We start from the raw sequence: 15,692 nt of genomic DNA, 5'->3' as shown, positions 1-15,692 counted from the left end.
TAGTTAAGGGCTCTGCCTCTGGCACAGGTGACCAGGGTTTAAATCTAGAGCGCTATAAGGGGCTGCTACTCTGGCATTTTGAGTCCGCTAGAAGTAAAGCGCAATATAAATGTTCTGTGTCTTGTCTTGTCCAGGTGCCACAATAATAGATGTATTATTCTTTCTCAGCGTGGAAAAGGAGCAAAAGTCAATTCTGGTTTTACACCATACCTGACTAAGAGAGCTGAGCTGTCTCACAAGCACATACAGTTTACCAGCTAATTTACCCAATAATAGCTATCATTCTATTCTGCATTTTCTGCAACCACATGTTGAAACTCAAGTTATGTTTACAAGTATGTTGGTTTTATGAAGTCTGATGCAGGACAACTCCAGTCAAAAGGTTTATTATAGTGCTTGAATTGTGATTGGAAAAGTTGTAACCTTTTTTTATGATTCAGTTTTTTATTATTTATTTTAGTATTTATATAGTGCCGACATATTACACAGCGCTTTACAGAGTATATTGTCTTGTCACGAACTGTCCCTCAGAGGGGCTCACAATCTAGTCCCTACCATAGTCATATTGTTTTTGGGATGTAGGAGGAAACCAGAGTGCCCGGAGGAAACCCACACAGACACGGGGAGAGCATACAAACTCCTTGCTGATAGTGCCCTGGCTAGGATTCAAACCGGGGACCCATCGCTACAAGGCGAGAGCGCTAACCACTACGCCAATGTGCTGCTCATAATGTATGCATCCCTACCTGGAATACAATCTCTTCCACAGGGGCACAGCACCAGATTTATCAAGAGCGTTTAAGACAAAATATTGGAAGGTTTTTAGAAATCCATGCAGAACTGTCTCAGGCATCTTAAGAATTCCTTCTAAAACTGTTCTTAAATAGGAGGAGCTAGGAAGGTCTGTCAGACAGTGCAGTGTGAGAGGGGAATTGCAGTTGCTGCGGTAACCAACACACCTGCTGTATTGATAGCAGCAGGCTCTGAGGAGGAATTCAGCAGGGGGGAGGAGCACATCACAAATCATGTCTAGCCTGCACTCTGCAATCATGTCTAGCCTGCAGTTCTACATTTTATAGAACTGCTATCAAGCACTTCTTAATCTGTGCCAGTTTAGGGATGGATTTGCACTTTTCTTAACTGTAGTGCAGCTCTAGAAATTCATGCTAAATTGCCACTATTACCTAGGATTTAAGAAGGTTCTTATTATCATGCAGAACTGTTCTCCCTACTGGTTATAACAGATTAAGACGAAAGAACTGTCAGTAATGCGTTGATAAATCTCCCCCACAGACAGCTATAGTTACAACCTTTCCCCCACATTATGAAAAAAAGTTCTGTCTGTCAGAGTTTTATTACCACCCTTTTCCCACTTAAATGGGACCTCCAAAGTTTACCTTAAAGACATGGATTTCCCCAGTGGGGAAAGACAGCAGAAGCCTAACAAAAGTTTTAGCTCTTACCATCGTTCTCAAATAATAATGAATCTGGCTGGAATTAAGGCTTAATACTCACATAAGAAACTGTACAAAAGAAGATTTTACACTTGGTTTGATTTTTGTACAGATTTAAAGCTAATATTACAAGTATTAATTTATCAAATGATGTAATTCAATTGTGATACCAGCATCATATCTGTAATCTTGTTTGCTTACACAGGAATGTAATTGTTTGATCAGGAAAGTAAAATAATGCATATGACCCATTTCTATAGTAGTTTTATTCTTCTTAACTGTCACTAAACTTATCCTTTAAACTCTGAGATAGACAATGTGACCAACTACATTTGCGTTGTTCCTTTGAAAGACCTCGGCCTGGGATTAGGTGAAGAGCAGGTGTCCGAGGAAGAGGAACACAACCTAACAGATGGCTTCAGCCTTCCCGCTTTGAAGGTGGGCAGAGAATCCTAGCTGTAAGGCCTACATTTACTATGATTAGGGGTGTCCTATCACAGCATACAGCCAAAAGTGTGAGCTACCACTACTGCAACCGTGCAGGATTCCGGCCATATGAATAATCCCTCTTCATCTCAGTGGAGCCATCCGTTGCTGCATGCATATGTGAAGTGTGTGTCACATGTTGGATTTTGATTTCAAACAAACAAAACATCTACATGGAAATTAAAAAGAAATATATTAACCTTGCCCCCCAAGTGCATTCAACCTCTTGTCCCATAGAACCTAGATTCTCAACACATGGTACATGTGTGTGCATGAAAAGACGGCACCCTGAAATCCGGGTGCCCAAAATATCAGCTAGTAGAATATTGGCACATTTACAGATATTCTACTATCATGAAGCCCCCCCCCCATGCCTAACCTTAAACACCCCCCACCCCCGCATGCATAACCCTAAACCCCGATTTAAACTATTATGAAATATGTCGTTTGAGAGAACTGCCATATAATAAAGGTCACTAAATCCAATTCTGAAGAAAAAAAGAAAAAAGTACTGGTAAAAATTGTGAAGCCCCACCATTAAACAGGTCGCTGGTCAATGTATTCACACACTCCAATTTGCTTACCATTAGTTACAACACTAAAGCAATGGTTACAAAATGTGTAATATTTTTATCCTTTTAGAATCTTGATTACTATTGATATGATGTTTTTTTTTTTAAACCAAGAGTAAGTTTATTGTTCATAAATAGTCATGGCATACAATTAGAAACTGTACACAGAATATTGATATGTTTAAAGCTCAAAATATATTTTATGTTAATGTGTCTTGGTATGTATTACTATAATTATGCTTAGTCCTAAAAGGCAGTTTAAGGACAGTCTTTAAAATAATTTTTTTAATCTACTGTTGTACACTTTGCCTTATATAACAAGGAATATTTTGTAATGAATGGTTTCCTTAAAGCAGTTTCTTTGTCTTGACAGGTTCTCTTTCAGCTCTGGATAGGCCAGAGCTCAGAGTTCTTTCGGCGTCTAGCCCTACTGCTCTCCCCTGAGAATGCATACCAAGGCCCAATCACTGACCTAGAGCAGCTACCACACTACATTTGGTGTGACGTGGCCCAAGATCTACCTCATACCCAGGCTGCCTGCCTGACAGAACTGAAGCGTAGCTATGAGTTCTATCGTTACTTTGAAACACAACACCAATCCAGTGGAGAACGCACAAGCAGGAAAAAAAGAGAGACTGGAGAGCTAAACAGTCTTCATGGGGCTGTACGCAGTCTGCAACTGCACCTAAAAGCACTACTCAATGAGTGAGTATGGCAGATGGTTTATTTATTATTATTTTGGTCACGTGACCTGATACAACATCCTGTTGTAGATGTTGACCGCAAACTCTCAGGCTCATGTAACTCATGAGTAGAAATTTTGGAGCAGCAACCCAGGACATAAAAGTAAGACTACACAAAAAAAAAAGTCGTTTTTCTGGGCCAGAACACACCCCCGAGATTTTCTTTTTTCTTTCTGGTACAGGGAAAGCAAGCAGGAGGGTTTTCTTTTTTAAATCACTTTTGAATTTATATACCGTAAAAACAATTGGCATTTATTAGCCAGTGACCCTGGGTTCGCCACACAAATGGAAGATTAATCCATGATCTCTTTTCAGTGGGGCAGGACCCTGAATTAAAAGTCAAACCAGGAGGACTGAATGAATCACTACAGACCTATAGGTAATTTTCCCTGAGGTCACAACGTTCAATAATAAATGGGTCTATAAATAATATGTTGGTAAGAGTAACAAGGCCCATAAACACCTACTATTGCGTAGTCCCTGGTCAGGATGCATCAAGATTCACTGATCATGTTTGCACATTGGTGATGCTTAGAATAGTCTGTGTGTAGGCCTTTATTATTTCCAAATGAAGTAGGGGAGATCAAATCCTCAGCAGCCTTTTTATGCACACCTATTTTGCGTTAGGTCTTTTTAGGTCTTTGAATAATCTATTTTCCCTAATGTGTTTAGTTTTTACTGACTGTTTTAGGGGGTTAGTCTATATATCCTTCTATATTCAACTATAGAATATCCACCTAGACACAGCACTGCATAGCCTGTGCTGTCTGCACATGACAGCAGGCAATCTCTGACATTTTCATCTGGATATAGGCTTAAACGGAACCTGTAACGACTCATAAAGAATCATTCAGCATACCCATACTGATCCTGTTATGTTTACCCTTACTTTAGGAAAGTTAAAAAAAAAACACCTTTCTACTTTAAAGCACGCCTAAACTGGAAAAAGAAAAAATATAGTAAATGGCCATACCTGGAGCTTGCGCCCTTGCTTCAACTGGGTTCATTTGGAGCTTTGAACTGGGGGCATAGCTCCAAGACAAGTGGGGAGGCTTGGCAAAGCTCAGGGGCCGTGGAGTTTGTGGGAACACTGAGGAAGCTCCAGGTATTACCACCTTGAATATTTTTGCTTAGTTTAGATATCCTTTTAAAGATGTACTTTTCTGGTTATACTGTAACTCTTTTACAGGGTGATCATACTTGAGGATGAACTGGAAAAGCTTGCTTCCTCCAAGGAACCCCAAAGCATGACATCTGAAGCTTCAGTTATACTTGAAGAAAAGCTAAGACTGATACAACCACATGTACAGGCCAGTAATACATGCTGGGAAGAAGCCTTGTGTCAGGTGGAAAGAATGGTCCGGAAACCTCAAGCTAAGAAAGGTAGAAGGAACTTCTGTGAAGCTGTTTGTATTCATATCATTTTTGGGAAAATGAGTCTGGGGAAAAAGAAGGTTCTGCTGTGCAGTGATGGAACAGACTTAGTCACATGCTGGCAATATGCTTAGTTTCAATACAGGAAATCTAAACAATGCTTCTTAACCAATAATTACAACACTTGTATAAGGTGCTCCAAAGTTACGTAGATAATAATTGCGAAGAACTTCTGCAAACTCTGTACTTTTCTGTAGAAAGCAGCTTTCTCAGTCCTGCCATCATGTGACACTTGTGTGTGTGTGTCCAGAAAGTAACAGCTGTTTACTTTTCTCTGTCACGCAAGGTATTCTTTCAGTGTAATTTACCTTGCATCTGTCAGGTTAATCTCTTCTCTCCCTGCACTGCTTGTCACGTGACTGCAGAATGGTGGTAAGTGTTTGTTCAGCAGCAATGACATGAAGCCCCCATCCCCAATTCCTCAAACCCATTGGTAAGGAGTATGATTCTACTCCACATGCATTGAAGACCTTGCAAAAAGTTATGCTAAATGCTAAAATGAAGGCGGTGATTATGTAGAGAATTAAGAACAAGATAGTGTGTCTAAAATAAAATGTTCCCTTACTTGAGTTATGGAAACCGGCTGTTACTTTACAGACAACCCTCGTATTATACAATACATACTGTGAAGTACGGTTTTAGTTGTACTTACCTGTACATAACAGGTTTAGTTGCTGTTTTGTTATGCCTGTTATAACTGAGGTATAAATATCTGATATGATTTTTTTGTTACCTATACAATGTGTGTCCTCGTTCCATCATTGTGCTGTGCTCTGTGCTTAGTAGCTGTGTTGCACAACATTTACCCATGCACAAATCTCTACAGGAAACAAGATTAAATGTCCTAATCTGCCAATAATTAAATGCTGTATGACTGCATGTATAATTTGATCAACTATTATATCACATTATGACTATGCAGATAGTGAGTCACTGATTATAGACAGGCAAGAATGGAATTTACCGTCATGTGAGGGTGCTTTCATAGTTTATGAATAAAGTTTTTCAACTATCACACTAATTAACCCATTAAAGACATTAGCAGTTGCTAGGTGCCCAAACCGCCCATGTACCCTAGCATGGTCACATGATATAGATTAGGCTGCCTGCCACTGGACAGGACTAATCCCACATGACCTGGTCACCATGATATGAATAGCTTTATTCTCTTTTTTTTATTTTAAATCATGCTGAAATGAATGGGTTGGATGGAAATGGTTAACATTCATTTAATTAATTAATATTATACTTGCTTAATGCAGATCATTGCCAAGTTCCATGCTTGACACAGTTATCTATGTTTCGTTAGAAACTGCCTCTTGTGAAAACGTGCACTGTCCTGTGGTTCCTAATGTGCCTCCCCCTCTGCTTATTGAAGACAGAGATCCAGTGCCAGAGGAGCAGGTAACCTTCCCAGCCACCCCCATACATGGCTGCACTGTAATGGAGTAGGCTCTTGGTCCTCTCTCATATGACACTCTTCTGTTTCAGGAGTTAGAAGCCTATGTAGAAGACATTGTTATGGACAGTGAATTTGGCAGGGAAGATGTCTACCTATTTACTCCAGAAGAGAGAGAGAGACAGAGACGAGAGAGGGAGGAGTCAAAGAGAGTCCTGCAAGAGCTGAAGGCTGTCTTAGGCCTAAAGGCATCAGAAGCAGAGAGACAAAAATGGAAGCAGCTGCTTTTCAGTGACCATGGTATGAATTATCAGCATTTACTTACCCATGTTCTTCTAGTTTCAGCAGTGTTCTGCACAACGTCAGTACTTAGTGATGATGCTCATTACTTTTTACATTTCCTAAATGTATCCCCTCTACTTTTCTTCTGCACTGAAGTGAATGGGAAATCTCCCAATATGCTCTCTGGCAGGAAACAGGTGTGCTAACTTCAGGCTGTTAAGTATTGCTGATACAGAAACAGCGATGCTACTCTTTTTTGCCTTGTTTTCCTTTCCCTGGATTCAATGATTTCACTAGCCTTTCCAAGTACACTTAGCAGGAGAGAGGCACATGCTGTAGTGACATTGTGGAGAATACATCACACCATGTCACACTTAAAGAGACACTGAAGCGTAAAAAAAAAAATGATGATATTATGATTTGTATGTGTAGCACAGCTAAGAAATAAAACATTAAGATCAGATACATCAGTGTAATTGTTTCCAGTACAGGAAGAGTTGAGAAACTCCAGTTGTTATCTCTATGCAAACAAGCCATTAAGCTCTCCGACTAAGTTAGTCGTGGAGAGGGCTGTTATCTGACTTTTATTATCTCAACTGTTCCTGGACTATTTACTTTTCCTCTGCTAGAGGAGAGGTCATTACTTCACAGACTGCTCTGAAAGACTCATTTTGAATGCTAAGTGTTGTGTAATGTGCACATATTATAGAATGATGCAATGTTAGAAAAAACACTATATACCTGAAAATAAAAGTATGAGAATATTTTCTTTGCTGCTATTCTTCTAGTAATTTTTCATAGTACACAACCAATTCACTATATCATATTTTTTTTCGCTTCAGTGTCTCTTTAAGTGCAGTATCGCCATTTAAGGTTGTTGATCTAAAACCCTAAAAAAGTCTTATTCTCTAAAGATCGGTCATGTCAACAAAACTTCTACTGTGCTGGGGTAAGAAATTCCCCTTGCTAGAATTGTCCTAAAACTACATTGATTGTTGTCAAAATAGTCATAAATGTAAAGTGTTGGTTTACTTTTACTTATGTGAGCATAACGTGGATCTGAGTTCAGATGTGGAGTTATTGCTTACTGATGGCCTCTTCATATACAATGTTTTCCCCCTAATTTTTTTCCCTCTCCTTCAACTCTGTAATATAATTAGCCTTCTGTCCCTCATCTATCTACCGCTGCGGCTCTCCGGGTTCCAAGATCGGAAGTGCTGTAGTGGCACAAAAAAAAGCAGAAACATTGCATGCTTTTGGCATTTGTGTTTTGCATTTTTTTAGGTTGCATGGATTATTGTTGGATTTAAGGTTTCATCAATAAAAGAGCATTTTAATTACTGGATGGTGCTGACCCTTCATTGGATGAAGCCCTTTCACGTCACTGGTAGTACCATGCACAGCCTTGAATTAGCATCTTCTCATCTGCTGATTGCCCCAGTGCTAGCGAAAAGTTATGTTTAGAAGTAAGACACTACAGTGGGCTGCAAAAGTATTCGGCCCCCTTGAAGTTTTCCACATTTTGTCACATTACTGCTACAAACCTGAATCAATGTTATTGGAATTCCACGTGAAAGACCAACACAAAGTGGTGTACACATGAGAAGTGGAACGAAAATCATTCATGATTCCAAACATTTTTTACAAATAAATAACTGCAAAGTGGTGTGTGCATAATTATTCGGCCCCCTTTGATCTGAGTGCAGTCAGTTGCCCATAGACATTGCCTGATGAGTGCTAATGACTAAATAGAGTACACCTGTGTATATGCACAATCGTTATCAGATATGACCCCAATATATACAATCCTCAGCAGATCTGACCACAATATGCACAATTCTCAGCAGATCTGACCTCAATATGCACAATGCTCAGCAGTTCTGACCCCAATATGCACAATGCTCAGCAGTTCTAACCCCAATATGCACAATGCTCAGCAGTTCTGACCCCAATATGCACAATACTCAGCAGATCTGACCACAATCAGCAGCACCATCTGAAAAATAAAAGAAAAACCCATTTACTCACCTAGTCAGAAGACCTCCTGTTCCGACCTCCTCCTCTCCCGACCTCCTTGTGGCGCGCAGCTCCCACGATCCTCTTCCTTCAGTGACTTCCTGCCTGCAGCTTGCATTACCCGGCGAGCAGGGCTACGGGAAAATGGCCGCCCGAAGCCCTGCACTGCAGACTCCCAAGTCTGCAGAGCAGGGCTTCGGGCGGCCATCTTACCGTAGCCCTGCTCTGCTGCTTCAGGCTGCCGCTGTGAACTGACTCGTCAGTTCACGCCAGGGGGTGCTTTGGGGGTGCTTGGACAATTCTAGGGGATGCTTGAGCACCCCCAAGCACCCCCCTGGCGACGCCACTGAAGGGGGCCGAATACTTTTGCAACCCACTGTAAATGCAATTGTTTATGCATTCATAATATTTTAATTTCAGATTTGCTTAAATAGTTTTACTTGGGCAGATGTAGATTGCAACAGGTTAGGATTCAGGAATAAGTACAGGTGGTCCCCTGCTGACAAACTGGTTACGTTCTAAGAGTTTGTTAGTTGAATTTGTTTGTTTATAAGTTGTGTCCTGTGTTATGCATGGGAAAACGTAATTTACTTTGGGACATCTCTGGATCTGGACACATAGTATAAACCATGTTTTTTGGTTGTTTTCAACATGCTTTTAATTTGGTTGATTCAAAAACAATGGAAAAACAATAGTGTGTGGCACTTCCTATTGGGCTTACAAGTGAGCTAAACAAGTCACACAGCTAAATACATTCCATGGCCATGCAACACCATGCACTACTTGATCCAACAGTCACCTGGAAGTATGCTCCGCAAAAAGTGGACAATACAAATGGTACAAGCTTGCTTAGAAGAAAAAAAGCAGGGCAAGTGTGCACCTTCCGTCCCACAAATTTATTGATGTGATGTGACAGTCAATATTCATGGCAGCATTAAACACTCAAATACAAATCAAGTGCAATATCAGTGTGGTTCCATACATTGCTTACATGTCCGGTAATGGCAGGGTCATCGGTGTAGGAGGTGGCTGGTAGTCACCTAGGTGGAGCTGGTGACCCTGCCATTACTGGACATGTAAGCAATGTATGGAACCACACCGATATTGCACTTGATTTGTATCTGAGTGTTTGATGCTGCCATGAATATTCATCACATTAATAATTTTGTGGGACGGAAGGTGCACGCTTGCCCTGCTTTTTTTCTTCTAAGCAAGATTGTTTAATTTGCTTGAACCAGTTTGGGGCCATGGTAATTATAATCTATGCTGCATCTATGGCGCTCTAGTTCTGATATGGCATAGATTCTATGCCTCAGCTTACCACAATACTGAGCCAACTTTGTATGTATGAAAAATTGTAACTCGAGACGTTTCTAAGTAGGTGACTATTCTGTAATGGAATGTTAAAAAAAAAAAATGATTGAAAAAATAATCTTTTTTTTTGTTTGTTTGTTTTTTTTGTTTTCCTTTTTATTATTAAAGCTGCAGTGAAACCTTTTTCCAGTGAGGATGCTGCGGATATTTCCAAGGCACTTCCAGGCTCAGAATCCGATCCACAATCCAGTATAAAGGCAAGGAGCATTCAGGAAGTAACACAAGTAAATGGAACAGAACATGTTCATAAAGAAGCAGCCACTCATGAGACTGTGGACTTACCTGCCAATGACCATTTTAATGATGAAATGGACTCATACCGTTTGCTTGAAAAACCAGTATCAGCCGGTAGTAAGGACAAGGTGGAGCCCCCATGCCCCGCCCCTAGGACTGTACTACCTGCCTCCATCAAAGAGAGGTTGGCCAGAATCCATCAGTCATCAGATTTACACTTTGCCTCTGGAGTAGCAGCACAAGTGGCTGCGCGATCTCTGACCTTCACGTTTTTCCAAGAACAGACTTTTGGAGATGAGTGGGAGGATGGCGAGGACGAGGATGAGGATGATGATACTTGTGTTCAGGATGAGAGAAGTGAAGACAAATGTTCAGATGAACATGAGGAAGAGTAGCCTGCTTAGTTCTAGGCCTGATGGCCTTTCAGCTGCTGTTGCTGCTGCTGCTGAGGAAGCCAGAATGTCTGCCCACTGTGCAGCCACAGACTAGGGTAACTGTGAGGTGATAGAACATCCTCTGTGCCTGGATAGTTTGCAGTGTCTCAGTGAGCCTTCCCCATGCTGCGTCTCCATGTTATACAGTTCAGTGTCCTTACCACTACTACCCTACAGTGCAGTCCCCAGGGAAGCATATTGCTCCTCTCTGCCAGCTCGCAACACTATGTAATACTTGTACACCAATGCCGTTGCCTAATATCTGTTTGGTTATTTCATTATTTAATGTTATTTATTCAAGACCATTTTTTGGGTTACACAATTCTAATAGCGTCCTCCACTTCCAATGTCTTGCTTTTAGCTTGGTTTCTAGTTTGTTTTAGACATTCAGACAAATGCTTGGTGTGCTGCCAGCGGCACCTCGGCTCAATCTGTCCGGTAAGTACTGGCTAATGATGATGTTCCTTTGTGACTGTTTCTTATAATGTTCTACTTACCTGAGCTTAGAATGTCTTTTGTAATAAAAAGAAAAATTGCGATTCATGTTTAGTTATTACTTTTGTTAATGCTTGTACTGTTGTACTTGTTATTTATTCCTTCATAACTCTGCAGGATGTTAGGACGATGACACACAAGAGACTCTTCAGAGCCCCTACGAGGGAGAGCTGGTGACAAGGCTGTATACAATGTCAGTGCTATATAAATACGAAATAATAATAGTAATCTGTGCTATTTGTCAGTACCACACTGCAAAGTATCTGTTGCTAATGTCATCCAGTGTAGTTGCTAATAACCACGGCATACTGGCAACAGTTTGTCACTGAAGCAGAGTTTTGTAGTTAGCAACAATTATGCATAGTCCACAGTCCGCCCTGTGCTACAGCCTTTTAGGTCAACTTGTGTCTGAGCGTCTACAAAGATAAACTCCAAAATGCGGGTTTGGGTTAAATTCCATTCAAAATGATGCTTTTATTAAATTGTTAAATTGGAATTAAACTCCCTAAACTAAAATGTAAGTATCCCCTCTTAGGTACATAAAAGAACATTTGAAAGCACGCCCTGTGTGTGAAAATGATTACTTTCAAAGCAGAGAGCAATAAAAAAAATTTATGCTGCTCTGCTTATTTCTGCCAATCAGCAAATATAATAATTTCCGGCCAGGATAAGCTCTTTACTCTGTTCCCCCTCCCTTCTTTGGTGAATAGACTCATCCCCTTGAAATGGCTGAGTAAGAAATGGAGGGGGAGCAAAATGAAGAGACCAGACAGAGAGCTTCCAGCCTACAATTGTTATATCTGCCAATTAGAAATGCAATGCATTGAATTTAAACATTTTTACACATGGAATGTTTTTAGATGTTCTTTTATTTACCTAAGGCCTGGGGTTCACTAGCTGCGCTTGCGGATTGCCAACAATCAAAGCATTGCAACAATGGAGTCCTATGGGGGTGGTTCCACTGCAACTTTGCGATCGCTCCAAAAGCGCTGCCTGCAGCATATTTGGTATGATCCTGCAGTGATCACATTCAATGGATGCAGGGGCAAATCGTGAGTGCTCTATAAAAGTGATTAGACCTTCCAGAAAAATGGGTCCCATTTATGACAATGTTCAGTGCAAAAAAAAAAAAGAAAGATCCTAATCCTAAGAATAAAAAAAGTGTAAAATGTTTTATAAACCCTTTTTTCCCCTTGACAATAAAATAATGTTTGAAATAAATCTTTGGACACTGTAAGGGCTTTCAGACAGATGGCTGAACTGCACACTGGTATAGCAGTTCAGCTTTCCATCTTCCTCCCACAAACGCATTTGTCGGGTGCAATTTAAATGCAGTTAGATGGCAGCGGTTGTAACATGTGGTGGATTATTCCACGTCAGAAAACCATGACATGTCGCATCTTGACAGAATCAGAATAATTTCTTTCGCCATGTACAAAGAGGGGAAGGGGGTTGTACCTGGAATTGGTTTTGGCTCATACAGGTTCTGGAGGGATGGGGGGGAGCCAAGAGCCGAGGCTTCCATACTATGGCGCCACCAGTCGCACTTGGCAATCATCTGTTATCCCTAAGGAGATATCGAGGGGCAGAGGGAGGCAAAGGTTTAGCAGTGATGATCCAGCTCTTCATGAAAGAAACCTGCCGTGATGGCTGATGCTGCTGAGGATCCTGATTGCTGGCATCTGGCAGTGCTGGCCAATGTGTTCCAGTTCAAAAAGGTGCAGTAGTGTTAATTTCTGTGGTGGGTCCTGACTCCTGGGCAGCATTCAGCAGGGAACGGTAACACGGCCGCACTCAGATGGGACAATGGGGGGGGAGAGGGAGCCGCCTGTCAACAAATAGTACAGGGTTCTCCCCAGAATTTTTTTCCAGCCGGGTGGCATGAAAAAGTAGCCGGGTGGGGTGCGACGGGGGTGGGGAATGCTTACAGCATAGGACATCCGTGCACTCCCTATCACATCCCATTCATCCCTGCACCCCCTATCACTTCCCATGCATTGGTACACCTCCTATCACATTCCATGCATTGCTGCAATCCCTATCACATCCCATGCGTCCCTGTATCCCATATCATGTCCCATGCACACCTGACAACTCAAACAATACTGGGTCCTATTTCCTGATAACAGGTTATTGCACTCTCAAACATTTCATACACTACTGCACCACTAACACATTCCACATATTACTGCACGTCAGTATGCCCCCATACAGCACCCACCACACTCCACATATTACTGCACCGACCTTCAAACTTCATAGCTTATTAGATCACATGCCAGCAATCTCCTTACATTACAGAGCATACATTACTGCACATACATTACAGCACATCACCATACATTACTGCACATACATTACAGCACATTACCATACATTACTGCACATACATTACAGCACATCACCATACATTACTGCACATACATTACAGCACATCACCATACATTACTGCACATACATTACAGCACATCACCATACATTACTGCACATACAATACATAGCATACATTACATTGCATTACAGCACAATACATTACATTGCAGCCCATGCATTGCATTACATTACAGCACAATACATTGCAGCCCATGAATTACATTACAGCACAATACATTGCAGCCCATGCATTGCATTACAGCACAATACATTGCAGCCCATGCAGTACATTACAGCACAATACATTGCAGCCCATGCATTACTACAACCATTATATTTCTAAGTTACAAAACCATTCCATACCACTATGAATACACCCTACAGTATATGGCATCGCTCTGCCCTGATCCTGTGTGCTTACACTCTTACAACACCTCCCCCTCCCCTTAGCCAATGTCACCCCCCCTACTCACTCCATTGGCAGCCACGTAGTATCACCCGTCCCCCGACCACCAGCACTCCTTCCTGCCGGTCACTGAGCTCCGTGCACGCCAGGATGTTGTAGATGAAGTTATCCATCTAGTGGGGTCTCTGTTGGAACAAGGTGACCCGCTTCCCAGCCCACTGGTCCTGGAGACTTGATCGGCTGCAGCACAGGGGAGCACTGGCCAGGCCGCTCTACCGACGGGGGAGAAGTACTAGAGGACTGGAGGATGTGCTCCTTGGTTCCTGCAGCCATCTGTGTGCCGATGTGCGCTACTGTACGCTCTCACAGAGCGGATCTCCCTTTGCATAGCTGCCCCGAGTTCCCGCAGCGTTGCCCGCCCCTAGAGTCACTCAGACCTCCAGATCAGTGGCAGCCGGCAAGGATATGCGAGAGGGGAGCGATTTGCGGTAACGCGCCATAGACTTCAAATACAGGAAGTGACATCACTTTCTGCATTAGACGGCTATGGCACGTTACCGCAAATCGCTCCCCTCTCTCATATCCTTGCCGGCTGCCGCTGATCTGGAGGTCTGAGTGACTCTACGGGCGGGCAACACTGCGGGAACTCGGGGCAGCTATGCAAAGGGAGATCCGCTCTGTGAGAGCGTACAGTAGCGCACATCGGCACACGGACAGCAAAGCAGAAGGACTGTTTGAAAATTCGGGTGGGCCTTGGATAGCACCCGGGCGGGGCTTGAAACCAGCCGGGCGGCCCGCCCACTTAATTAGTCCTGGGGAGAACACTGTAGTACTGAACTCTAGCAAGCGCCCAGCCGGTGCACGAGAGCAGCTGACAGGCAGTCAATTTGTCTTCAGCTGCCCATCTGAAAGAGGCCTAAATATATCAGTTCAGCAGCTTTGCTTGCCATTGAGCATGTGAACAGCATGCCTCTGCAGATGAATAGAATTCAGCTTCATGAATGCTCCATGCCAGTTTTTAGTTTGTAAGTGTGCATATACACCTGAACGGTGCATTCATTTATTGCCACACGTATCATTATGTATGATTTTGCTTGCAGTGAAGAAGTGTTTTTTGTTCTTTTATTTAAAGAGGTATGGGAATGCTGGGCAGTGAAATTTTCTGCTGCCTCTATGAATTGTAATGAGTACATCCTGGTCCAGACCTCTGTGTCTGCTCTGTAGCTTGTTAAGTCATTTGGTCCTCACTTGCTGCAGGGGTTCACATGATCTCACTATATAAATGAGGCATTTCCTGGCCTTTCTGTGCTGGTGCTGACAATAGTACTAGTGTTTAGGAGTATGTTTATTGGGAACCTTTGGGGAGTAATCCAGTAGCAATACATCTAGACATGGCACTCTCTTCATCAGTGGTAAATGCTTAAATTCTTTGTTTAATTGCAGCACTCTATCAACCCAAGTTGCATACTATGGTCTCTCTTTCAACATCTCAAAGCATTCTTGAGCTTAATGTAAATCAGAATCAAAGAGAACCCGTAAGGCTAAAAATTACAGAGCTGTTATAGCGGAATTATATTTAAAGATGCAGTGTCCTTGGACTATGGGCTCGAGTCACTGAGACATGTACAGTAATAACTTCATGTGAGGTAAATTACCTCATGCAGAAAACTTTTTTTTTTTTTTTTTTTTTTTTAGTATTCACTAAGATTTTCACACGTGGTAGTAGTTTGGTAATTTACTGAAAAACATGGCTTCAATTTACTAAGAGCTGTTCGGTAAACAGTAGAAGTCTAACCAGCTGTGGAGTAGGTATGTAGGTTTTGTGCTGTGACAGTATTACAATAGTAAGAGGCATCCCTGGCATACCTTTAGATCCACAATGCTATTTTCAGCACCTCTGAATCCATGTATAAGTTATTCTTAACATTTTTTATTTATTTTTATAGCCTGAGTTTAGATGAACTTAACATAAGACACACCATCCATGGGT

The 15,692-nt window shown here is 41.9% G+C and overlaps 1 protein-coding gene across 2 annotated transcripts in view; it reads left to right on the top strand.

The window, feature by feature from the left end:
• The window catches only part of VEZT (vezatin, adherens junctions transmembrane protein), a 68,763-nt gene extending 57,796 nt beyond the window's left edge, over positions 1-10,967 (top strand). For both annotated transcript variants that reach the window (XM_068276794.1, XM_068276793.1), the window contains exons 7-12: positions 1,745-1,892; positions 2,886-3,217; positions 4,445-4,638; positions 5,999-6,093; positions 6,181-6,388; positions 9,869-10,967. In XM_068276794.1, coding sequence (XP_068132895.1) covers positions 1,745-1,892; positions 2,886-3,217; positions 4,445-4,638; positions 5,999-6,093; positions 6,181-6,388; positions 9,869-10,389 — 1,498 coding nt within the window. In that variant the 3' untranslated portion in view covers positions 10,390-10,967. The remainder of the gene's footprint in view (positions 1-1,744; positions 1,893-2,885; positions 3,218-4,444; positions 4,639-5,998; positions 6,094-6,180; positions 6,389-9,868) is intronic.
• The last annotated feature ends 4,725 nt before the right edge of the window (positions 10,968-15,692 follow it).

The sequence above is a fragment of the Hyperolius riggenbachi genome, chromosome 3, assembly GCF_040937935.1.
Source record: "Hyperolius riggenbachi isolate aHypRig1 chromosome 3, aHypRig1.pri, whole genome shotgun sequence".
NCBI lineage: Eukaryota > Metazoa > Chordata > Amphibia > Anura > Hyperoliidae > Hyperolius > Hyperolius riggenbachi.
Note: the sequence above shows the minus strand (reverse complement) of the source record. Positions and strands in the feature narration are given on the sequence as shown.